This window comes from Scyliorhinus canicula, chromosome 2 (genome assembly GCF_902713615.1).
Source record: "Scyliorhinus canicula chromosome 2, sScyCan1.1, whole genome shotgun sequence".
In the NCBI taxonomy this organism is placed as follows: domain Eukaryota; kingdom Metazoa; phylum Chordata; class Chondrichthyes; order Carcharhiniformes; family Scyliorhinidae; genus Scyliorhinus; species Scyliorhinus canicula.
In genome coordinates this window covers 154,199,476-154,225,596 of record NC_052147.1, presented here as the reverse complement: position 1 = coordinate 154,225,596, position 26,121 = coordinate 154,199,476, and the positions used below count along the sequence as shown (strand labels likewise).

Below are 26,121 nucleotides of genomic sequence, written 5' to 3'. Positions count from 1 at the left end.
ATGTCTTTTAGAATACCCAAAACTTCCCTCTTCCGTATGACAACTTGACCGAGAGTATTTAAACATCCATCCCTAGCCTCAACATCCGTCTTGTCCCTCTCCTTTGTGAATACCGATGCAAAGTACTCATTAAGAATCTCACCCATTTCCTCTGAGTCCACGCATAAATTTCCTCTTTTGTCTTTAAGTGGGCCAATCCTTTCTCTAGTTACCCTCTTGCTCCTTACATACGAATAAAAGGCCTTGGGATTTTCCTTAACCCTGTTAGCCAAAGATATTTCATGACCCCTTTTAGCCCTCTTTATTGCGCATTTGAGATTCGTCCTACTTTCCCGATATTCCTCCAAAGCTTCATCAGTTTTGAGTTGCCTCGATCCTATGTATGCTTCCTTTTTCATCTTAGCTAGTCTCACAATTTCACCCGTCATCCATGGTTCCCTAATCTTGCCATTTCTATCTTTCATTTTCACAGGAACATGTCTGTCCTGCACTCTAATCAACCTTTCCTTAAAAGACTTCCATATTTCAAATGTGGATTTACCCTTAAACAGCTGCTCCCAATCCACATTCCCGAGCTCCTGCCGAATTTTGTTATACTCTGCCTTTCCCCAATTTAGCACTCTTCCTTTCGGGCCCCTCCTGTCCTTGTCCATGAGTATTCTAAAACTTACGGAATTGTGATCGCTATTCCCAAAGTAATCACCGACTGAAACATCAACCACCTGGCCGGGATCATTCCCCAATACCAGGTCCAGTATGGCCCCTTCCCGAGTTGGACAATTTACATACTGATCTAAAAAGCTTTCCTGGATGCTCCTTACAAACTCTGCTCCGTCTACGCCTCCAACACTACACAAATCCCATTCAATGTTGGGGAAGTTAAAATCTCCCATCACAACCACCCTATTGCTCCTACATTTTTCTATAATCTGTCTGCATATTTGCACCTCTACTTCATGCTCGCTTTTGGGAGGCCTGTAGTAAAGTCCCAACAATGTTACTGCACCCTTCCTATTTCTCAGCTCCACCCATATTGCCTCAGTGCTCGAATCCTCCATCGTGCCCTCCTTAATCACAGCTGTGATATCATCTCTGACGAGTAATGCAACTCCTCCACCCCTTCTACCTCCCTCTCTATCCTTGCACAGGAAGAGGAGGAATTCACCTTTTCCAGGGCATCCGCCCACGTCCCCTCCTCCATCTCCTCACCCAGCTCCTCTTCCCATTTACCCTTTAGCTCCTCCACCGAGGCCTCGTCTACCTCCTGCATTACCCGGTATATGTCCGAAATCCTCCCTCCTCCAACCCACATCCCCGAGAGCACCCTGTCCCATACCCCACGTGGGGGCAGCAAGGGGAACCCCTCCACCTGCCGCCTGGCAAACGCCCTAACCTGCATGTACCTAAACATGTTCCCCGGGGGAGCCCAAACTTCCCTTCTAACTCCCCCAAGCTCGCGAACCTCCCATCCACAAACAGGTTCCTCAACCTCCCAATACCTACCCTGTGCCAGCCCAGAAATCCGCCATCGATGCTCCCTGGAACAAACCAATGGTCCCCCGTATCGGGGACTCCATCGAGCCCCCCACCTCTCCCCTATGCCATCTCCATTGCCCCCAAATTTTGAGGGTAGCCACCACCACCGGGCTCGTGGTATACCTCGTTGGAGGGAGCGGCAACGGCGCCGTTACCAGCGCCTCCAGGCTCGTGCCCACACAGGACGCCATCTCCATCCTCTTCCATGCTGCCCCTTCCCCGTCCATTACCCACTTACCCACCATCGCTGCATTGGCAGCCCAATAGTACCCACAGAGATAGGGCAGCGCCAGCCCCCTCCTATCCCTGCCCCGCTCCAAGAACACCCTTCTCACCCTCGGAGTCCCATGCGCCCACACAAATCCCGTAATACTCCTGTTAATTCGCCTAAAAAAGGCCTCAGGATAAGGATTGGAAGGCACTGGAACAGGAACAAAAACCTCGGGAGCACCGTCATCTTGACGGACTGCACCCTACCCGCCAGTGACAGTGGTAACATATCCCACCTTTTGAACTCCTCCTCCATCTGCTCCACCAACCTTGTGAGGTTAAGCTTATGCAGGGCCCCCCAACTCCTAGCCACCTGGACCCTAGGTACCTAAAGCTCCTCCCTGCCTGCTTCAGTGGAAGCCTACCAATCCCCTTCCCCTGATCCTCCGGGTGCACCACGAACAACTCGCTCTTGCCCAGGTTGAGCTTATACCCAGAGAAGCCCCCAAATTCGCTTAGAATCCTCATCAACTCCGGCATCCCTTCCACCGGGTCCGTCACATACAGCAACAGGTCGTCCGCATAAAGCGACACTCGATGCTCCTCCCCACCCCGCACCAGGCCCCTCCAGTTCCCTGACTCCCTCAACGCCATGGCCAGGGGCTCAATTGCCAACGCAAAGAGCAAGGGGGACAGGGGACACCCCTGTCTCATCCCCTGGTACAGCCGAAAGTACTCCAACCTCCTCCTATTGGTGGCTACACTCGCCATCGGGGCCTCATAAAGCAGCCTCACCCAACGGGCAAACCCCTCCCCAAACCCAAACCTTTCCACCACCTCCCACAAATACCCCCACTCAACCCTATCAAAGGCCTTCTCCGCATCTAATGCCACCACTATCTCCGCCTCTCCTTCCACAGCCAGCATCATAATGACATTGAGGAGCCTTCGTATGTTGGTGTTCAACTGCCTTCCCTTCACAAACCCCGTCTGGTCCTCATGAATGACCCCCGGCACACAATCCTCTATTCTTGTAGCTAAGATCTTTGCCAGCAGCTTGGCGTCGACATTTAGCAGCGAGGTCGGCCTATATGACCCGCACTGCTGAGGGTCCTTGTCCCGCTTAAGGATCAAGGAAATCAGCGCCCGTGACATAGTTGGGGGCAAAGCCCCCCCCCCCCCCCCCCCCCCCCTTGCCTCATTAAAGGTCCGGACCAACAGGGGGCCCAACAGGTCCGCATACCTTTTATAAAATTCGGCCGGAAACCCATCCGGCCCCGGCGCCTTCCCTGACTGCATGCTCCTTATCCCTTTAACCAGCTCCTCCAGCTCAATCGGCGCCCCCAGTCCCTCCACCTGCCCCTCCTCCACCTTCGGAAATTGCAACTTGTCCAAGAAGCGCCCCATTCCCCCCCCCCCCCCCCCCCTCCACCGGGGGTTCAGACCGGTACAGTTCCCCATAAAAGTCCCTAAAGACCCCATTAACGTCTACCCCCCTCCGCACCACCTTCCCAACTCTGTCCGTCACTCCCCCAATCTCCCTGGCCGCGTCTCGCTTTTGGAGCTGGTGTGCCAGCATCCTGCTCGCCTTCTCCCCATATTCATTCACTGCCCCCTGTGCTTTCCTCCACTGAGCTTCCGCCTTTCTGGTGGTCAGTAGATCGAACCTGGCCTGAAGGCTACGCCGCTCCCCCAGCAATCCCTCCTCCGGAGCCTCCGCATATCTCCTGTCCACCCTCACCATCTCCCCCACCAATCTCTCCCTCTGCTCTCCCCTCTCCCTATAGGTTCGGATGTAAATAAACTCCCCTCTAATCACAGCCTTCAATGCCTCCCAGACCGTCCCCACTCGGACCTCCCCGTTATCGTTGGCCTCAAGGTACCTCTCAATACACCCCGAACCCTCCCGGCCACCTCCTCGTCTGTCAGCATCCCCACCTCCAAGCGCCAGAGCGGGCGCTGGTCCCTCTCCTTCCCCCAGCCCGAGGTCCACCCAGTGCGGGGCATGATCCGAAATGGCTATGGCAGAGTATTCGGCATCCTCCACCCTCTCTACCAGCCCCCTGCTCAGGACAAAAAAATCAATTCTAGAATAGGCCTTATGTACGTGGGAGAAAAACGAGTATTCCCTAACCCTTGGCCTCGCAAACCTCCAGGGATCCACCCCTCCCATCTGATCCATAAACCCCCTCAACACCTTAGCCGCCGCCGGCCTCCTACCCATCCGGGACCTGGTTCGATCTAATGGGGGATCCAGCACCGTGTTGAAGTCGCCCCCCCACCTCCAGATCCGGAATGCGGCCCAACATGCGCCACACAAACCCCGCATCGTCCCAGTTTGGGGCGTAAACATTCACCAGCACCACCCGCTCCCCCTGCAGCTTACCACTCACCATCACGTACCTCCCGCCACTGTCAGCCACCACATTTAACGCCTCAAACGACACCTTCTTCCCCACCAGGATCGCCACCCCCCGATTCTTCTCATCCAGCCCAGAATTAAATACTTGGCCCACCCATCCCTTCCTCAGTCGAACCTGGTCCGCCACCTTCAGGTGCGTCTCTTGGAGCATGGCCACATCCGCCTTCAGCCCCTTCAAGTGCGCAAACACCCGGGCCCGCTTGCCCGTTCAGCCCCCTCACATTCCAGGTTATCAGCTGGATCAGAGGGCTCCCTGCCCCCCTCCCCTGCCGACTAGCCATAACCCATCCCCTGCCCGCCACTGGCCAGCATCCCCCGCTCGGCCTGTTCCCCACCGCGGCAAATCCCCCCCCCCCCCCCCCAGCACCCCCTGCATACTCCAGCTCCTTCCTGACCATTTCAGCAGCAACCCGGTACACCCCCCCCCCCCCCCCCCACCCCCCCCACCCCCCAGGCTAGGACCCCTCCTAGCTGCGCCCTCCCCTCTGCAACACTCCCGTGAGCCAGCTAACTTCTGCTGACCCCGGCGACTCCCGCCACACCTCTGACCCCTCCCCACGTGGGACTACTCCTCCTCCTTCGTGCCCATCAACTGGCCCTCCCCCCCCCCCAGCAAAGGCCCGCGCTTCTCAGCCCTGACCCCGCCCCCCATCATCCCGCAGCGTGGGAAATCAGAGAAAAGCCCGTGCTTTCACCCTGCCCAATCCCGCCTCCTCTAGGGCAACTCCCATTGCCAGTCCCCACCACCAGCTCCCCGCACTCCCAGTTTACCTCCCTGCCCGAACCCGTCCACCAGACCCATAGAAAAAGACATGAAGACATCGCCCCACCCACCCTAAAGCCAACACACGTCCTGCATTAAACAGAGAACCACCCCCTCCAGAGAAAAAGTTAAACACAGTTACATTTTCATACAAAACCCCATCCTTGACCCTCAGTTTGAGTCCAGTTTCTCGGCCTGCAAAAAGGCCCACGCCTCCTCTGGGGACTCAAAATAATGGAGACGGTCCTTGTAGGTGACCCACAGACGCACCGGCTGCAACATGCCAAACTTCACACACTGTCTGTGGAGAACCGCCTTCGTCCGGTTGTACCCGGCCGTCCGCTTAGCCACCTCCGCACTCCAGTCCTGGAAGATCCGCACCACCGTGTTCTCCTACTCGCTGCTCCGCTCCCTCTTGGCCCACTGGAGCATGCACTCCCGGTCAACGAACCGGTGAAACCGCACCAGCACCGCCCGCGGCGGCTCATTCGGCTTGGGCCTCCTAGCCAGTATTCTGTGGGCCCCCTCCAGCTCCAGGGGCCCCTGGAAGGACCCAGCTCCCATCAACAAGTTAAACAAAACGACCACATAGGCCGCCAGGTCTGACCCCTCCAGCCCCTCCGTGAGGCCCAGGATCTGTAAATTCTTCCACCTCGACCGGTTGTCCTGCTCCTCGAAACGCTCCTGCCACTTTTTATGGAGCGCCTCATGCATCTCCACCTTCCCCGCGACGGCCGCGGCCTCATCCTCCCTTTCGGAGGCCTGCTGCTGCAGCTCCCGGATTGCAGCCCCCTGGGCTGTCTGAGTCTCCATCAGCTCTCTGATGGTAGCCTTCAGCGACTCCAGCAGCTCCACCTTCAGCTCCTGGAAGCAGCGCAGAAGAGTCGCCTGTTGCTCCTGCGTCCACTGCCTCAACTCCTCGAAGGCTCCGCCGGCCGCCATTTTGTTTCCCTTCCCCCGCTTTTCCAGGGGCGCTGCCACCACTTTTCTGCTCACCCCTCCTGGTCCGGACCATAGAACCCTGGGGATCTACTGCAGACCCCTTCCCACGTCGGGAATCGTCGAAAAAGCTCCCTTGAAAAGAGCCCCAAAGTCCGTTTTTAGCGGGAGTTGCCGAACGTGCGGCTTAGCTCCACATAGCCGCAACCGGAAGTCGCTAGAAGAATTTCTAAGAGACTTAAAAGCCTTATCCCGGGACTGTAATTACCAGGCAGTAAATGCTGCTGAACATAGAGAACTTGCTGTCCGCGATGTCTTTGCTGCAAGCCTTAGATCGAATTACGTGCACCAGCGACTGCTGGAGAAAGGGGCTCAAAATTTAGAAGATACTGTTGAACTCACTACAACTATTGAGGTCTCGTTTCGTAGCCTCACCTCGTTTCCTGCGGACTCCGCGACCCCATCATGGGCCCCCGACCAGTGACTGCCCCAGGCCTGCGCTGCACGGCCGCCCAGCCACCATGCTGCCCCAGCCTGCCACTTTTGTGGCCAGTCCCAGCACCCGCAGCAGCACTGCCCGGCCCACAACGTGACCTGCAGCAGCTGCGGGCGAAAAGGTCACTACACCAGAGTGTGTCTGGCAAGGAACGCCCCAGCCCCTAACCCTCCCGCAGCACAAAGCAACCGCTCTCCGCACTCGCAGGCCCGCAGGCCCCGGAACGCTGAGGCCTATACCCCGACTCCGCCCCCACCCGCCACGTGCGACTCATGGGGGCCACCATCTTGGACGCCATCTTCCTCGCCGCCCGCCACGTGCGACCAACGGGGGCGGTCATCTTGGGCTCCATCCTCTCCAAACTCAGAAAGTTTGATTGAAGACTGCAACTTCAGCGGGCACTCATCGTGGGGCCACCTCAGCGCAGCCGACCGAGCCGCCGACTACCCGCAACTCAACGCAGTCACACTGGACCAATCGCGTCCAAAACATCTCCACAACTCTATGACGACAGTCCAAATCAACGGGTACAGTACACCGTGCCTTTTCGACTCCGGGAGCACCGAGAGCTTCGTACACCCAGATCTGGTAAGACGCTGTTCGCTCCCTGTTTTTCCTGCACGGCAAACTATCTCCCTCGCTTCGGGCTCCCACTCTGTCCACATCCAAGGACACACTGTCGCGACTCTAACGATCCAAGGCGCTAGTTACTCTAATTTTCAACTATACGTCCTGCCTGAACTCTGCGCCCCACTCTTACTGGGACTCGATTTTCAGTGTAATCTCAAGAGTCTCACCCTCAGCTTCGGCGGAACCCCTACCCCCACTCACTATCTGCAGCCTAGCCACGCTGCGAATCGCCCCTCCCCCCTCCTCTCTTTGCCAATCTCACTCCGGACAGTAAACCCGTAGCCACTCACAGCAGGCGGTACAGCCTGCAGGACAGGGTGTTCATTCGAACCGAGGTCCGGAGGCTCCTACGTGAGGGGATCATAGAGGCCAGTAACAGTCCCTGGAGAGCTCAGGTGGTGGTCGTAGACTATAGTCAGACTATTAATCGGTTTACGCTCCTCGATGCGTACCCTCTCCCCAGGATTGCAGACATGGTGAATCAGATAGCCCAGTATCGGATTTTCTCCACGGTGGATCTGAAGTCTGCATACCACCAGCTCCCAATCCGCCCGGAGGACCGCCACTTCACGGCGTTCGAGGCCGATGGCCGCCTCTTCCACTTTCCTCCGGGTTCCCTTTGGCGTCACTAATGGGGTTTCAGTGTTCCAATGAGCAATGGACTGAATGGTGGACCAGTACGGGCTGAGGGCCACGTTTCCGTACTTGGATAACGTCACCATCTGCGACTATGACCAGCAGGACCACGATGCCAACCTCCATCGATTTCTCCAGACGGCCCAGAAGCTTAATCTCACGTACAACAAGGGGAAATGCGTTTTCCGCACAACCAGACTAGCCATCCTCGGCTATGTCATGGAAAACGGAGTCCTGGGTCCCGACCTGGACTGTATGTGCCCCCTCTTAGAACTCCCTCTCCCTCATTGTCCCAGTGCCCTCAAACGGTGCCTGGGGTTCTTTTCATATTATGCCCAGTGGGTCCCTCAGTATGCAGACAAAGCCCGCCCACTATTTAAGGCCACACTTTTCCCCCTGTCAGCTGAGGCCCGTCAGGCCTTCAACTGCATCAAGGAGGACATCGCCAAAGCGGCCATGCGGGCGGTGGATGAATCCGTCCCCTTTCAGGTAGAGAGCGATGCCTCAGAGGTAGCTCTCGCAGCCACACTAAATCAGGCAGGGTGACCAGTCGCCTTTTTCTCCCGAACCCTCTCCGCTTCGGAACTTCGACACTCCTCGGTCGAAAAGGAAGCCCAAGCCATTGTGGAAGCTATACGTCACTGGAGGCACTACCTCGCAGGTAGGAGGTTCACCCTCATCACCGACCAAAGATCGGTTGCCTTCATGTTCGACAACTTGCAAAGGGGCAAAATTAAAAATGATAAAATTCTGAGGTGGAGGATCGAGCTCTCCACCTACAAATACGATATTATGTATCGACCGGGGAAGCTCAACGAGCCCCCAGATGCCCTGTCCCGCGGGACGTGCACCAGCACGCAGAGCGACTGCTTAAAAGCCATCCACAATGACCTCTGCCACCTGGGGGTCACCCGGCTCGCCCACTACATTAAAGCCCGAAATCTGCCTTTCTCCAACGAGGAGGTAAAAGCGGTCACCAGGGATTGCCCGATCTGCGCGGAGTGCAAACCGCACATCTACAGACCTGACAGGGCCCACCTGATCAACGCTTCTAGGCCCTTTGAACGCCTCGCTATCGATTTCAAAGGGCCACTCCCCTCGACTAACCGGAATGTGTACTTCCTAAATGTCATCGACGAGATCTCCCGATTCCCATTTGCTATCCCGTGCCCTGACATGACCTCCCACTCAGTCATCAGGGCCCTGCATAGTATCTTCACCCTGTTTGGTTTCCGCAGCTATGTACACAACGACCAGGGGTTCGTCCTTCATGAGCGACGAGCTGCGTCAGTACCTGCTCGACAAGGGCATCGCCTCGAGCAGGACTACCAGCTATAACCCCAGGGGGAACGGGCAGGTGGAGAGGGAGAATGCGACGGTCTGGAAGACCGTCCTACTGGCCCTCCGGTCCAGGAATCTCCCGATCTCCCATTGGCAAGAAGTCCTCCCAGACGCGCTCCACGCTATTAGGTCCCTCTTGTGTACCGCCACCAATCAGACCCCTCACGAGCGGCTCTTTACCTTTTCCAGGGGCACCACCACGGGGGCTTCACTCCCGGCATGGTTGAAGACACCGGGCCCAGTGCTCCTCAGGAAGCACGTCAGGGCACACAAAACTGACCCGCTTGTGGAAAACGTGCTCCCACTACACTCAAACCCCCAATACGCCTTCATAGAGTTCCCTGACGGCCGTCAGGACACCGTATCCCTCCAGGACCTAGCGCCTGCAGGATCAAACCCCACCACTACTACCGCCGAGGTACCCCTCACACTACACCCCATACAACTCGCAGCGCCCCACGCCCCCGCGCCTACCAGTTCACTACACATGTTCTGCACACCCGCACCCGCAAGCTCCCAGCGCCCCCACTCCCCAGTCGAACCAGACGGGTACGAAGCTCAGACAGAATCACCCCCGGAGTCCGCCATCGTACCCCAACCGACCGTGATCATTCAGCCACCAGAAGAGACTGCTACCCCGGTGCTCCGCCGATCACAACGGACAACTCGACCACCGGATAAGCTCAATCTGTAAACCATCACCCCCGCCGGACTTGATTTTTTTACAGGGGGTGAATGTGGTGAATCATAATAGCATAATTCACACTGTTATCACACATGTTGTACCATGCCTGTGTAAGCTCGGCACACGAGCAGTTGCGCGGCTCTGCCCCTAGGGTGAGGTGTACTGGGAATGTACGGAAGTTTGTACTGGGCTCCACCCTTAGCTCCGCCCATGACTCCTGCCCCCCACTGGTTGTATAAAGCTTGGCAGTCGGAGCCTGCCTGCCAGTTCATCTAGAGTTCATCTCATCACAGGCAGGCTCTGTTGTAAGACGATTAAAACCACTGTTCACTTCTAACCACGTGTCGCGTGAATTGTTGGTCTCATCAGCGGCGAAGGCTACAACATCTGCCCCCTCACCCGTTTCCAATCCCGGCTGGTCCGACACCCCGAATATGGCCTCCCGAGGCCCGGGTCCAGTTTCACGTGCACCACTTTTGTGATTACCCCAAACACCTCCTTCCAGTAATCCTCCAGCTTTAGACAGGACCAAAACACATGAACGTGATTTGTGGGGCCTCCCCCGCAATGTTCACACACATCTTCTACCCCTCAAAGAGCCGTGGATCTGGGGTCACATGTAGACCAGACCGAGTAAGGGTGGCTGATTTCCTTCCCCAAAGGGCATTTGTGAACCCGATGGAGTTTTACAGCAATCGATGATAGTTTCATAGTCACCGACACTGACATTAGTTTTATAATTCCAGATTTATTAATTTAATCCAAATTAGAACAGCTGCCATGGTGAGATTTTAACCCATGTCCCCAGGCCATTGGCCTCAAGATTAGTAGCCCAGTGACACGGCTGCCACGCCACCATCTCCCCCAGTGTAACAAACACTGGGGAGGATAGTGATCAACTTCAAGACGAAACTGAGAAGCTAGTGGAATGAATAGACACATGGCAGGTTAAATCAAAGCCGGAAATTGTGAGATGATATATTTGGTAGGAAGAACAAGGGGAGAAAGCACAGTAATGGCTGAACAAGACAATTTTAAAGAGATATGAGGCTGCTTGTACACAATTATTTGAAATCCTTGGAGATTCAATGGTTTCTGCTTGTTTATCCAGGTCTACGAGAGCCTGCATCAGTATCGGAGAAGGAAACCTCCCCCAGTCATGCCCCAGGCCTCTGTACTTTGTCGAGAGGTGAGGAAAAGTTCTCTTCATTCACAAAAAGGCCTGGATTCAAATGTCTTCATCTCATCAAATAAATTCTGTTGAACAAATTGCCCATGACTTCCACACAATGAAGCTACTGCCCAATATCACTGAATAATATTTCCATTTGGGGCAGTCACACACTACTAACTAAGGGTTAACTCACAGTGGAAACTGTGCCTGGTTTTGCACTATTGACAATAATCTCACTCAGACAGTCAAAGGTGGGGGAGTGGGGGATGGGAAATTGTCAGATTGATGATGCAGACGCTGAGGCATCATCATGGGACATTATAAGGGAGCTTTACTCTGTGTCTACTCTCCATGCTGAACCTGTCCTGGGAGTGTTTTATGAGACAGTGTAGAGGGAACTTTACTCTGCATCTAACTCCATGCTGTACCCGTCCTGGGAGTATTTGATGGGAACTGATGCACTATCAATTACGCAAAGCCGAGACTAGAATGTAATCGAGGCTTTATTACACTGAGATGTGTGGCCTCCTACAGCAGCTGACGAAATGGCTGCTGTACGGGGAGCACACATATTTATACTCCGCCTACTGGGCGGAGCCAGCAGGCAGGGATCTACCCCCGTATCTGTAGTACAGGGGCCTTACTGTAAAACACATATATATACAGTATATACATCAGTGGTGACTACCACAGGAACAATGTATTTTTGTATCTAATTTTAATTTGTGACCATGTGATCAGTATGTGTACATGTGTGCTTGTGTGTGTGTGTCTGCGTGAGTGTGCATGCGGTCAGTGTGCATGTAAGGGTCAGTGTTTGTGTATGTGTCTCAGTATGTATTTAGGTCAGTGTGCATTTATGGGTCAATGTGTGTTTGTTATGTGCGTGGGTGTGTGTGTGTGTACGTTTGAGTGTGTTTCAGGTCTGTGTGTTTGGGTCTGTGTATGTACAGATCTGTTTGGGTTTCTACATGTATCAGTTAGTGTCTGTGTTCACCTTTATAGGTGACAGAGATGCTTCGTGAAACGTCTCGTTCAATGGATTTCCGAGAACTACAGTGGCTACTTGGAAAACCTGATTTTCAGGCAAGAATTTTGGCATTAATTTGTTGTCTTTAAATGATTTATTATTCAACCAGTTTGGACCAAGCGGAATGACTCCTGTCAGTCATGGTGTATAGATTATTTTAATTCTCAATTATTCATTCTTGCACAAATTCACTTCCATACTCATGTACACTCTTAAACAAACTCACATCCATAGAATTACACAGAATTAAAACAGGGGGGGCGGGATTCTCTAATGGTGTCTAAGAGTGTCCATGCCGTCGTAAACACCGTCACGTTTTACGATGGCGTGAATGGGCCGCTCCGAGGACGGATTCTGGCCTGCAAATTGGGCCATCACGGGCCCTGCGGGAAACGCGGGGGGGTGTGGCACCAGACCAGCGTCAGATTCGCGCGACGCCCTGATGATGCGGCGCCGCGTCGCTCAAGGTGCACGAGCGGTGACAGCCCCGAGACCGGAGAGATAGCCGCCCTCCGCCTTACCGCCCCGAGGTACAGGGACCATGACCTCGACACGCTGCTGGACGCGGTCGAGAAGAGGAGGGCGATCCTGTGCCCTAGACGTGGCCACCGGCACCCGGGCAGCACAGTCCGACCTAATTGGAGGGAGGTGGGCAATGCCGTTAATTGCGGTGGGGCACACCCCACGGACCTGTGAACAGTGCTGGAAAAAGATGCACGACCTGACGAGGACAGCCAGGGTGAGTAAAAGAACAAACAAAGAACAAACAAAGAAAATTACAGCACAGGAACAGGCCCTTCGGCCTTCCCAGCCTGCGCCGATCCAGATCCTTTATCTAAACCTGTTGCCTATTTTCCAAGGATCTACTTCCCTCTGTTCCCCGCCCATTCATATATCTGTCTCGATGCATCTTTAATGATGCTATCGTGCCTGCCTCTACCACCTCCGCTGGCAAGGCGTTCCAGGCACCCACCACCCTCTGCGTAAAAAACTTTCCACGCACATCTCCCTTAAACTTTCCCCCTCTCACCTTGAAATCGTGACCCCTTGTAATTACATAGAATTTACAGTGCAGAAGGAGGCCATTCGGCCCATCGAGTCTGCGCCGGCTCTTGGAAAGAGCACCTTACTCCCTATCCAAGGTCAACACCTCCACCCTATCCCCATTACCCAGTAACCCCACCCAACACTAAGGGCAATTTTGGACACTAAGGGCAATTTATCATGGCCAATCCACCTAACCCGCACATCTTTGGACTGTGGGAGGAAACCGGAGCACCCGGAGGAAACCCACGCACACACGGGGAGGACGTGCAGACTCCGCACAGACAGTGACCCAAGCCGGAATCGAACCTGGGACCCTGGAGCTATGAAGCGATTGTGCTATCCACAATGCTACCATGCTGCCCTTTGACACCCCTACTCTTGGAAAAGAACAAAAAGTACACCAAGACGTGCCCCTGGCACCACCCACACATGTGACAGCCACCCCTCGCCCCCCAGGAGGGGGGCAAGACCCTGCACCTGACCCGCATGGGCTGCACACACCCCTGAGAGCCGCCTTGGCCGAGTGCCCAGTGCTCCCATGCCAGCATCCAGCCAACATCTGTGCGGAATGCTGCGGACCGCCTAACTCTGATGCTTTCACCCACCTGCAGGATAAGACCACCCACAACCACAGAGAGCGTGACAGAACTGGAGGGGGTCCACCTGTACTGCATCCCCTCACAGGCCACGAGCAGAGGGCACTGGACCTCGTTGGCAGAGCCAGGGACCTGGAGGTTGCCCCTTGCCAGATCGGAGGCACATCAGCAAGTGAGACTCCACTGCCTGGGTCCACACCCTCACACCAACCCCCCCCCTGCCCACACCATCACCCCATTCCCACCCCCACTCCACCCCCTCACCCCATTTCCCCCCCTGATCCACACCATCACCCCATTCCCACCCATTCCACACCTTCATCCCATTGCCCCCCCCACTCCACCCCCTCACCCCATTCCCCCCCAAATCCACACCATCACCCCATTCCCCCCCAAATCCACCCCCTCACCCCATTCCCCCCCCCACTCCACCCCCTCACCCCAGTCCGTATGCCTAACGATACATGTTGTCTTCTGTCTCCCAGGAGCTGCCGCCGGTCGTCCCAGCCCGTCTGGCGTACCTCGCCCATGACCAGGTCCAGAGGCCCCCAGGGATGCAGGACACGGCGGGGAGGGCAGACAGCAAGGAAGGCCTTCCATCAACACTGGGTCCCAGGACACGGACACACAGAGGACAGACACCCAGGACACTGATGAACAGAGGACGGACACCCAGGACAGCGACAGCCAGGGCACGGAGCCGCTGGATACTGATGCACCCAACAGCCAGGACAGTGACACACAGAGGACGGCGGCACTGTTGACGGACAGACCGAACAGTGGCCCTCAGATGGTGGTGACACAAGGAACAACGGGCCAAGGCTCGCGCAGGAGACCCCTGACTTTGGGTCCGATGAGGACATAGACTTGGCGTCACCCTCCACCATTGCAGAGACCCTCACCTCGGTTGGGCACGTCAGCGAAGAGGCTTCTGGGACACTGACTGGTGCACACCACACAGCCGCTCCAGTACAACAGGTGGAGGTAGGAGCAGCCGAGGGGCCAGGGCGGTTGGAGGGTGGCCCAGCCCCAGCAACCAACTGCCGCCCAGACGGTTCCTGTACTTTCCAGACCCACCAACAGATCCGATGCATTTGGACACCCAGGGACTAGACAACGGGATGACGGCCGACTTCCAGCAGTTGCAGACGCAGGTGGAGGAGTCCATCCGCGTCCAGGAGAAGGGAGTGGTGCCGGTCATGGCTGCCACCCACGGGTAGCATCCGCGGTGGAGGTCAGGGGTGCAACGGTTTCGGCCATTGGTCAGGTAATGCAAGGCTCGAGGCTTCATGTGCATGATCCGTGACCCAGGACAGGGCTGCCCTCTCACAGACAGCCATGTGCCAGAGCCAGTTGGACATCTCAGCCGTTTGTTTGGCCGAGTTTCAGCAGGCCATGGGCCAGTCTCAGTAGGCTATCGCCCAGTCTCAACAGGCTATCGCCCAGTCTCAGCAGGCTATCGCCCAGTCTCAGTAGGCTATCGCCCAGTCTCAGCAGGCTATCGCCCAGTCTCAGCAGGCTATCGCCCAGTCTCAGCAGGCTATCGCCCAGTCTCAGTAGGCTATCGCCCAGTCTCAGCAGGCCATCGCTGAGAGCATCGGCGGCCTTGCCCAGATGCTGGATGGCGTCACACAAGCCCAGAGGGAGGTGGCGCAGTCCCAGACTGGGATGGCCCACACCCTGAGCTCCATCGCTGCTAACTTTCAGACCCTGGTTGATACTACAGCGGGCCTCCAAGACTAGCAGTGCCAGGTGTCGATGGTGCATCGGGGCTGGTTTCCGCTCGCAGCCCCGTCCCATAGAGAGGCCCGGGGGCCACCAGGCACCCCGAGGGAGGTGGTGGTTCTGGGGCCCATCCCGGTGATTCCTGCAAGGGAGGTCCCGGAACACCGCGGATCCTCGGACTCCCCACGTTCCGTCCCTAGTGCTTCTGGTGGGCTGCAGGCAGAACGGGGTGGCACCACATCATCCAGCACTCCCGCGGCGCAGCCTGGCCCACCCAAGCTGGGCAGCCCCAGGAAACGTGTGCCAATGGGGAGCCAGGTCGCAGGGCAAGAATCTCAGCAGTCGGCCTCCACTCCTGCTGTACCGTCTAGGGAAACACCAAGATGTAGTGGTTGGGCCCGTAAGGTCAAGAGGTTTGACACCTAGTAAGTTGGCACGGGTGCAGGGCACAGTTTAGTTATAGGGGCTAGGGCCCTTGTATGTTCCCGTTCCAATTAAACTCACTGTTACACCAATGCAGGATGCCTCTGTGCTATGTCCGGTGCCTGTGGGGTGAAGGGGACTGAGTGGCACTCTGGTCGATGGTCGGTGGAACGGTGAGCTCAGGTGTGTGCAAATCCCCCCCCCCCCTCGTCCCCGTCCCCGGAACAACGCCGCCAGCTACTCAACATGGCCATGTGATGGAGTATCCATAAGGCATACAGGGACCAACCTGGTGGAGGGTGTAGCTGTGGCCATGAGTCAGACATTGGCTAACGATTTGGAGCTCACAGCTCATCGCAGAGCGGGTTGTCATCATTCACGATGGCATTGATCACATCCACTTCCACAAGCAATCGTGTGAGACCAGCCCATTGTGCCGCAGGTGGAGGGTGCTGTGCATGTGGTGGTGTGGGAGCTAAGGTTGTCGGGTGTTGTGGGAGGTGAGGGTGCTGGGTGGCGAGGTGGGGCGGTACGGTGGATAGGGGCCCCAGCTCAGAGAGCCCCTATCCTCCTAGTTGGTGAAACATGCGGCGATCAACGCCTCGCATGCTCGCTGTCCAAGCTGGTGGTGTCGTGCAGCCTCCCGTCCATATCCAGCCCCCATGCCGCATCTGTTGCCCCCCCCTCGTCCCCATCTTCCTCATCTGGAGAGGTGTACCCTTCTGCAGGCTCCCCCTCTGCCTCCTCCCCCTCCAGCACATCGCCCCTCTGCTGGGCTATATTGTGGAGGACGCAGCAGACAACAACAATGCGGCCGACCCTCTCGGAATTGTACTGGAGGGTCCCTCCAGAATGGTCCAGGCACCTGAAGCGCATCTTCAACAGACCAAAGCATCTGTCGATCACATCCCTGGTTGCTGTATGAGCCTCATTGTATCGGGTCTCCGCGTCAGTCTGTGCCCTCGAACATGGTGGGGATGAACGGTTGTGCCAGGATAAATGCGTCATGTACACTGCCCAGGTACTGGGCACAGACGTGCATGATCTTCATGCGGTAGTCACAGACCACCTGAATGTTCATGGAGTGGGTCCCCTTACTGTTCATGAACACATCCCTGTTCTCTGCTGGTGGCCGCATGGCGACGTGCGCCCCCTGTACCATGGGTATCCTGGCCACGGCTGTGAATCCCGCTGCCCGGGCATTCTGTTGGGCGCGGTCCACTGGGAACTGGATGTAGCGGTCCGCGATGTCATACAGGGCGTCCGTCACTGTACGGATGCACCAGTGCGCCGATGGCTGGGGGATGTCAGACAGGTCCCCACTCGGCGACTGGAATGACCCTGTTGCATAAAAGTTCAGAGCCACCGTAATCTTGATGGCTACCGGGATAGCATGTCCTCCCCCAGTGCCACGCGGTACCAGGTGTGCCATCAGGTGGCAGATATGAGCGACGGTTTTCCGACTCATCCCGAGTCTCCTCCTGCATGCCCTGTCCAGCAGGTCCTCGAAGGACATGCGGCGACGGTAAACATTAGGCCTCATGGGGCGCGTCCGGCGCCTTGGCACCACCACCACCTCCTCCCTCCTCCACCTCATCCACATTGGTATCCTCATCCTGTGCCTCCCCCTCGTTGTTATGGTCATTGTCCGCCTCCTCCTGCACCTGTCGAGCGGGCGGCCCTACAGCCTGAGCGGGTGCCACCTGCCCCTCTGCAGCTCGTTCCTCTGCTGCAGCCGCCGCTACCACAGCTGCTCTGAGCCACCTGCGCCAACGCTGCCACAGGGCCACATGTAGGGCAGCGGCTCCCGCCACTGCGGCCAACATCGCTGGTTGGTGCCCAAACATTCTAATCTGCAGGGGTGGGGGTATACAACATGTTTAGGGATGGCCCATGGCCCCCTCTACAGCCAGGTGCCATGGGCTACATGTCTTCCCCGGTTGACTGGTTGCGCCACAGCCACACATGCACCCAGACCCCTGCCCACACCCTCAATGCTCCGCCCACTATTGCCCGTGCCTCCTGATAGCGCCATCAATGGATGGCTATGCCCTCACAGGGGGCTGCCTGACAATAGTTGCTGTCTGCTGGGAGATCCAGCCCCTGGGGCGTCCGGCACCCATGGGCACGGCCCGGAGCCTTACGGGCAGCCAGCTACTGGAGTCAGTGTCCATCAGCCCCAACGCCCCCGAACATGGAGGCCCTCCCCCTCACACCCTCGACCCCCAGCCTCCCCCGAACATGGATGCCCCCCACCCCCCCCCGAACATGGAGGCCCTTGTCCCCCCTCTTCCCCCCCCACTCCCCAAACATGGATGCCCCCCCTCACCCCCCCAGCTACCCCTAACATGGAGGCCCTCCCCCACACATCCCCCCACCCCCCTGAACATGGAGGCCCTCGTCCCCCCTCTTCCCCCCCCACCCCCAAACATGGAGGCCCTCCCCCTCGCCCCTTTGCCCCCAGCACCGGTCGTGGCTGTCCCGACAGACGCAGGAACCCCCAAACGCCGGCTGCTCACCTCCTCTCCCGTATCGTCAGCCAGCACGACTGGCTGGCAATTTTTATTAGCACATGTGAACGCCACCAGCGTGAGTTCGGGTCACGCCGTCGGGACTTCGGCTCATCCGGGCCGCAGAATCCACGGGAGCCCGGAGAATCACGGAACTTGCCCCCTCGGGCGATTCTGCGGGCGGCGGAGCGCCGATCCCGATGATGTCGTTCTCGCTGGTTGAGGGAATGGTGGAACGCCGTTGGCCGGCGTTGCGTAAAAAAACGGTGTGATTGCCGATTCTCTGACCCAGCCCGGGGTGAGAGAATCCCACCCAGGCTCTTCCATTCAACCAGTCTCTGCTGATGTTAGATGTTTTTTGCTTATAGTTCTCGGTGTCTATCTTGATCGGTGGTCGCTAATTTTCCCTTTCATAGAGGGGTTAATAACCCGGGGGGGGGGGGGGGGGGCCATAGATTTAAGGAAAAGGGCAGGAGATTTTGAGGGGATTTGAGTAAAAACCTTTTTACCCAGAGGGTGGGAATCTGGAACTCACTACCTGAGAGGGTGGTAGAGGCTGGAACTCTCACAATATTTAAGGAGCATTTAGATGAACATTGGAAACGCCATAGCATACAAGGCTATAGATCAAGTGCTGGAAAATGGGAGTAGGATAGGTGTTGATGGCTGGAGCAGACATGCTGGGCCGAAGGGCCTCTGTTTGTGCTGTATGACTCTGTATAAGGGAACTGGGTTGGGAATCCTGGTATCGGATCTTGCCCACCATTTCTAAATAGCATCCCAATGCCTGAATCCATGAAAATCTGGGCCTTTGCATCCACACTATCAAAACTTTTCAGAATTTTAATGCTGTCAACTAGATTGTGCCTCAGCCTTCTCTTCTTGACAGAAAAGAGCCTCAACTATTCATCCCTTCCTAATTGGTATAAACTCATGGCTTTGGTATGATGGGGATATGATGGTGTAGTCGTAATGTCACTAAATCAGCAAGCGAGAGGCCTAGGTTAATGTTCTGGGGGCACAGGTTCAAATCCCATCTTTTTAAATTTTATTTCTATAAATTTAGAGTACTCAATTCTGTTTTCCAATTAAGGGGCAATTTAGCGTGGCCAATTCACCTACCCTGCAGATCTTTGGGTTGTGGGGGTGAGACCCACGCAGACGTGGGGAGAATGTGCAAACTCCACATGGACATTGACCTAGGGACTGGGATCGAACCTGGGTCTTGGCGCGTGAGGCAGCAGTGCCAACCAATGCGCCGCCATGCCGCTCAAATCCCATCTTCATAGAATTTGTTTGACGTTGTTCATAGAATTTACAGTGCAGAAGGAGGCCATTCGGCCCATCGCGTCTCCACCAGCTCTTGAAAAGAGCACCCTACCCAAGGTCAACACCTCCACCCTATCCCCCTAACCCAGTAACTCGACCCAACACTAAGGGCAATTTTGGACACTGAGGACAATTTATCATGGCCAATCCACCTAACCTGTACATCTTTGGACTGTGGGAGGAAACCGGAGCACCCGGAGGAAACCCACGCACACACGGGGAGGATGTGCAAACTCCACACAGACAGTGAACCAAGCCGGGAATCAAACCTGGGACCCTGAAGCTGTGAAGCAATTGTGCTACCCACTATGCTACCGTGCTGCAGCTTGTGGAATTTGAATTTAATTAATTAAATCTGGATTGTTGTAAAAATCCATCTGGCTCTCCAATGTCCTTCAGGGAAGGAAATCTGCCATCCTTACCCTGTCTGGCCTGCTTATGACTCCAGACCAACAGCAATGTGGTTGACTCTTAACTGCCCTCTGAAATGGCCTCGCCAGTTCAAGGACAATTAGGGATGGACAACAGATGCTATATTCTTTTTATAATACAGCGACCAGAACTGCATGCAGTACTCCAAGTATGGAAGTATGGTCAAATCGACGTTCAATACAAGTTTAACATGACCTCTTCTATGTTTCAATTCAATTCCTTGTGTTGAGCATGGTAGGGTATTGGTGATGTTGTTGGACGTGTAATAATATGAGTTTTATTCCCACCATGTTAGTTTGAGAAATTGAATATACTGGAAATAAAAGGCTGTTATCAGTAAAAATGGACAATTGGATTGTCGTAAAAGCTCACCTGGCTGACTAATGCCCTTCTAAGAGGAAAACCTGCCGTCCTTACCTGGTTTGGTCGCTATTTGATTCTAGCCCCCACCCCAGATTGGGTGGGCATTTAACATGACTCTATAGTGGTCCATTCTGTTTGCCCACAGCCTCCATTTTTGATTCCTCAGTTGGCAAGAGGAATGAGTTCACCCCAGATTCTCACCAACCAGGAATGAGGCATGAGGTATCAGAGTAGGATAGATGCCACAGTCTAAACTGATATGTTATTTTGACTCAGGGTGTTTGCCAATTGAACTGCAGATCTTGCACAGAACCAAATTCTCCAAAGGTGACAGATCAGTGCCTAAACCATTGCCATTCGTGCTGGCAAGAGGTCTTGCCGAAATAAAGGATATTATTAATAATATTATTATCACAATATATAGAAGGATACATGTGTACACGCACAAGAGCATTGCACAAAAGAACATATATAACACCAGCAAGGACTCATATTGATGTAATCAAGAACATGTATACACACATATGCACCTGTATGCACATAAGGGTGTGAATGTGTACAGAAACACATGTATTCAGAATTACGTATTATCACATTAGTCTAAGATGTTGATGTGACCATCAATTCACAAGACACGTGATTGGAAGTGAACAGTGGTTTTAATAGTCTTACAACTGAGCCTGCCTGCAACGAGATGAACTGGCAGCGGGTTCACAACTGTAGATCTTTATACTTCCGGTTAGTGGGAGGAGCCATGGGCAGAGCCATGGGCGGAGCCAAGGGTGGAGCCTAGTACAAACTCCTCATCTCCCCCTATGGGCAGAGCCGCGCAACTGCTCGTATACCGAGCTTACAAAGACACAACACATATAATATAACACCGTGTGAATTACTAGGATTATGATTCACCACAGATGTATAATCAGACAAAGACATGTACCTATGCACATGACATCTATGAGCACATATATATAAGCTCAGAAGAATACATGTGTTGTTTCACAAGAGTGTATGTGTACACACACAAGGCCATGTCTGAAGGTGCATGTGCATGTGCTTTCATACAGCCCACATACCACTTGAGGAGTTTAAATGGGTTCAACATTAAATCATCAAAATCTCCATTTTGCTGCAAGAGTTTAACAGCTGCTGGTTTGATGATTGACAGGCCCTCCTCTCTGCTCACGACAGTGTGGCCCAGAAAGACTATGAGCCTCTCCTGCCTCCATTGCCAGGTTACATCCCTGAAGATGAGGAAGCCTTGAGGATAGTGTGCCTGGTGAAAAACAAGCACCCTTTGGTAAGGTGATGTAAAGGACATACAGGACTGTGCTGCTTTCATTCATTGCTCTGTGCCAACAAGAACAAAATGTTTTTAAATGCTCAAATTCCATACTTTAAGTTCTCTTATTTTCCCACTCTGCTTTAATTACATGTATGGGATGTTACATGAATGTGTTATCCACATGTGTGGGTTAGTCACGTGATTGTTTTAATCATACGTATGTGTTAAGTCACATGTGTGGGTTAGTCACGTGATTGTTTTAATCATACGTATGTGTTAAGTCACATGTATGGGTTAGTCACGTGATTATTTTAATCATATGTATGTGTTAAGTCACATGTGTGGGTTTGTCACTGTCATGATATGCAAACATGCAACCAATGAACACTCAGAATAGGACACAACCAATGGGCAGTCAGGACACTCAGAGGTGGCATCACCACAAGGGGGCATGACATAAACACTATAAAAGGGATGAGGCACTCACACCCAGCCTCTTTCCACAGACAGACATTTAGAGGGTTAGACAGGGTTGATCAGCAGCATCATACCCCAGCACGTGGCTTAGAGCAAGCTGGTACAGTTAGACTGAGTTACTACAGTTAGATTAGCAGAGAGTCGAAGTCATTTGAGAACTGTGTTAATAGTTCAATAAACACGTTGAACTCATTTCAGAGTCTGGAGCATCCTTTAGTTAAGACTGCATCAAGTAGCAGCCTGTGTTATCTGAAGCAGCATAACACAACAATCAAATGTTTGGATTGGTCATGTGTGGGTTGGTTAATCGTAGGGCAGCCAGTTGTCTGGAACACAAAAGCCCATGATTTCTTCAGATTGGCAATCTCCATCGGATTTCCACTCTGGATGGGTTTATCCTCGTTAAAATTCCAAACCCCCTAACCCCTGTGTCACCCAACCTTCGCAACCTTCCTCACTCAGACTGGGTGAGACAGGAGCAGTGAAGTGTGACCCCGGCTGCTGAGGAATAACTGAGGTGCAGGGAAGAAAGGAATGCCCCAATTTTACTGTACAAGCTGCCATAAAGGAGACCTTTAAAGAGAGAGTTTAAAGGAGAAGGTGAGTTTCAATGTTAAGTGGTTCAGACAATCGGAGGGGAGGCTGGGAGGGGTTGAGGGGGGGGAGGGGGGGGTTGTGGGTGGGGGCGGGGAGGGAGGGGGCGGGTGGAGACCGGGAGGGAGGGTCAGGAGTGGGAGTGGCATAGGGGATCTGCGGGGGGAAGAGTGTGTGTGGGGGGGTGTCCCATCATAGGCTGGATCTGGATGTTTAAATAGTTACTCTGGAGTGTGAAGTGAATTTTTTTTTCTTCCAACTCTTTCAGAGCATCTATCAGGGTAAAATTGGCAGAACCATCTCAGGTTAGCAATTTAAATCGCCTCTGTCAGATGGTTTCCGGCCCGGTGCGAAAGTCCAGAGGAGGTTAGTGCTTCTGGTCAATTATTGGGTAAATCCTACATGGGAACTTCTGAGAGGGATTTCCAGCACATCTTTGGGGTATCCCCTAAAAGCAATGCTGGGAAACCAGGAAGTAATGGGCCAATGTGGTCTATCAAAGCCAGGCTGTTCCCCACCTGAGGTAGAGGTAGTGATAGGGAGAGTAGGCCAAAGCCTCAGCTATTCACGTACCCATTGTCTCAATGGGACTTTAGGGTATTGGCAAGATCCTGAGCAAAGGATGGCTCTTGGTATCTAGATATATGAGCAATCCACAGTGCTGTGATGCATCAGAGGCAGCAAGGTAGCAAAGCAAACTGGTTATTGATTTCATCCCGCTGTGCGTGATGTCACATCACTCACCCATCCCAAGCCTATATACTCAAACTTCATACTAAATCAAGAAGAGGCATGAGAGGCATGGATAGGGTGAATGCACTCAGTCTTTTTCCCAGGGTTGGGGAATTGAGAACTAGAGGGCATAGGTCTAAGTTAAGAGGGGAAATAATTAATGGGAACCTGAGGAGCAACACAGAGGGTGGTACATATGTGGAATGACCTGCCGGAAGAAGTGGTTGAGGCAGGGACACTGACAACATTTAAACGGCATTTAGACAGATACATGGGTAGGATAGGTTTAGAGAGATATGGGCCAAATGCAGGTAAATGGGGTTAGCTTAGATGGGCTTTTTGGTTGGCATGGACCAGTTTGAGCCGAAGGGCCTGTCGCCGTGCTGTCGATTCTATGAAGTGGCAGCTAAAGTCATTACGGAGCTCTTGATAATTGTACTGCTAATTAAGGCTGCCTTTTCATCCTGTACATTAGATATTACAACAACCGCATGGTGTTTTTTTTTAAAAAAAATTTTATTGAGATTTTTAAAAAATGTATAACAACAGAACAATAATAATAATAACAATAACAATAATAAACACCCCCCCCCGGCACCCATAACAACACATATAACGAACACCCCCACCCCCCCAAACCCAATAAACAACAAAATAGATTAACAATAAATTAAATTAACATAAACAATGCCCCCCTGAAACCCCCCCCCCTCCCCCCCGGGTTGCTGCTGCTGCTGACCTAGTTCCCTATCTTTGAGCCAGAAAGTCGAGGAAAGGCTGCCACCGCCTAAAGAACCCTTGTACCGACCTCCTCAGGGCGAATTTGACCTTCTCCAGCTTAATGAATCCCGCCATGTCATTGATCCAGGTCTCCACGCTTGGGGGTCTCGCATCTTTCCATTGCAACAAGATCCTCCGCCGGGCTACTAGGGACGCAAAGGCCAAAACACCGGTCTCTTTCACCTCCTGCACTCCCGGCTCCACCCCAACCCCAAATATCGCGAGCCCCCAGCCTGGCTTGACCCTGGATCCCACCACCCTCGACACCGTCCCTGCTACCCACTTCCAAAACTCCCCCAGCGCCGGGCATGCCCAAAACATATGGGCGTGGTTCGCTGGGCTCCCCGAGCACCTAGCACACCTGTCTTCGCCCCCGAAAAACCTACTCATCCTCGTCCCAGTCATGTGGGCCCTATGCAGCACCTTGAACTGTATGAGGTTAAGCATCGCACATGAAGAGGAGGAGTTCACCCTCTCCAGGGCATCCGCCCATGTCCCCTCCTCAAACTGCTCCCCCAGCTCCACTTCCCACTTAGCCTTCAGCTCCTCTACCGAGGCCTCCTCCACCTCCTGCATCACCTGGTAGATGTCAGACACCTTCCCATCCCCGACCCACACCCCCGAAAGCACCCTATCCCTTACCCCCCCGCGGGGGCAGCGAAGGGAACCCCTCCACCTGCCGCCTAGCAAACGCCTTGACCTGAACAACCGCATGGTGTTAATTGGCTACAGTGAAACTGGGAGAGATTCATAACAAGCACCAAATTTCTAACCTGTTTTCCTGAACGCAGGGTGCTACTATTAAACGTCATGAAGTGACAGGATCCATAGTAATAGCTCGAGTGATTCGTGGTGGTCTCGCTGATCGCAGTGGTGAGTAAATCCTGAGTGCTAGTGGGTGGAGGTCGGTTTATTGTTCGACAGTGTGCGGGCAGTGCAGAGGCTCGACAGCTGCCTGCGTCCTTCAGTGGGTGAGGGCCAACTACCAGCTCGTGAGGTGGAAATATTGATCATACAATATCCTGAGGGGAATTGACAGGGCAAATACTGAGAGGGGGCAGAGTTTAAAAATTAGGGATCTCCCAGTTAAGACTGAGATGAGAATTTTTTTCCCTCAGAGGGTTGTCAGTCTGTGGAATTCTCTTCCCCAGGGAGCAGTGGGGACTGGGCCAATGAATATATTCAAGGGTGAGTTAGACAGAGTTTTGATCAACAAGGGAGTTGAGGGTTATGGGAGTCAGGCAGGAAAGTGGAATTAAGGCCACAATCAGATCAGGCGTGATCTTACTGAATGATGGAGCAGGCCCAAGGTGTTGGTTGGCCTACTCCTGCTCCTATTTCTTGACTTCTTTATGGGTTTAGACATTGAGTTAGTTCACGGTTTCCCATCCCAGCAACAAGCAGGAGCCGGAATATTAATGCGTAGCCGGATCCAGGCGAGCAGAGGGAGTGAATGCTGAATACTCCAACTACCTGTCAGCTGACCCCCCCAATCCAAGGTAAGAGTGGAAGCTGAAGTGTAAAGATCTGGGGCGGGATTCTCCGACCCCCCGCCGGGTCGGAGAATCGGTAGGGGGCGGCGTGAATCCCGCCCCTGCCGGCCTCCTAATTCGGCGGCGCTAGAGAATTGGCGGGGACAGGAATCGCGCCGTGCCAGTCGGCGGCCGCTCGCAGCGCCCCCCCCCCCCCCCCCCCCCCGGTGATTCTCTGGCTCGCGATGGGCCGAAGACCCGCTCGTTCTATGCAGGTCCCACCGGCATAAATTGGACTAGGCCCCTTAACGGCAGGACCTGGCGGCATGGGCGGGCTCTGGGGTCCTGGGGCGGGCACGGGGCAATCTGGCCCCGGGGGGGTTCCCCCACGGTGGCCTGGCCCGCGATCGGGGCCCACCGATCCGCGGGGAGGGGGGGCGGCCTGTGCCATGGGGGCACTCTTTTCCTATAAGCCGGCCTTGTAGGCCTCTGCA

At 54.4% G+C, this 26,121-nt stretch overlaps 1 protein-coding gene across 6 annotated transcripts in view; it reads left to right on the top strand.

Annotated features, from left to right (window-relative positions):
- Positions 1-26,121, top strand: part of mpp4b (membrane protein, palmitoylated 4b (MAGUK p55 subfamily member 4)) — a 121,796-nt gene that overhangs the window by 30,940 nt on the left and 64,735 nt on the right. For 5 of the 6 annotated variants that reach the window (XM_038787985.1, XM_038787979.1, XM_038787984.1 and 2 more), the window contains exons 3-6: positions 10,770-10,847; positions 11,838-11,918; positions 21,456-21,587; positions 24,947-25,028. In XM_038787985.1, the coding sequence (XP_038643913.1) occupies positions 10,770-10,847; positions 11,838-11,918; positions 21,456-21,587; positions 24,947-25,028 (373 nt within the window). The remainder of the gene's footprint in view (positions 1-10,769; positions 10,848-11,837; positions 11,919-21,455; positions 21,588-24,946; positions 25,029-26,121) is intronic. The other variant, XM_038787986.1, reaches the window with a different exon arrangement.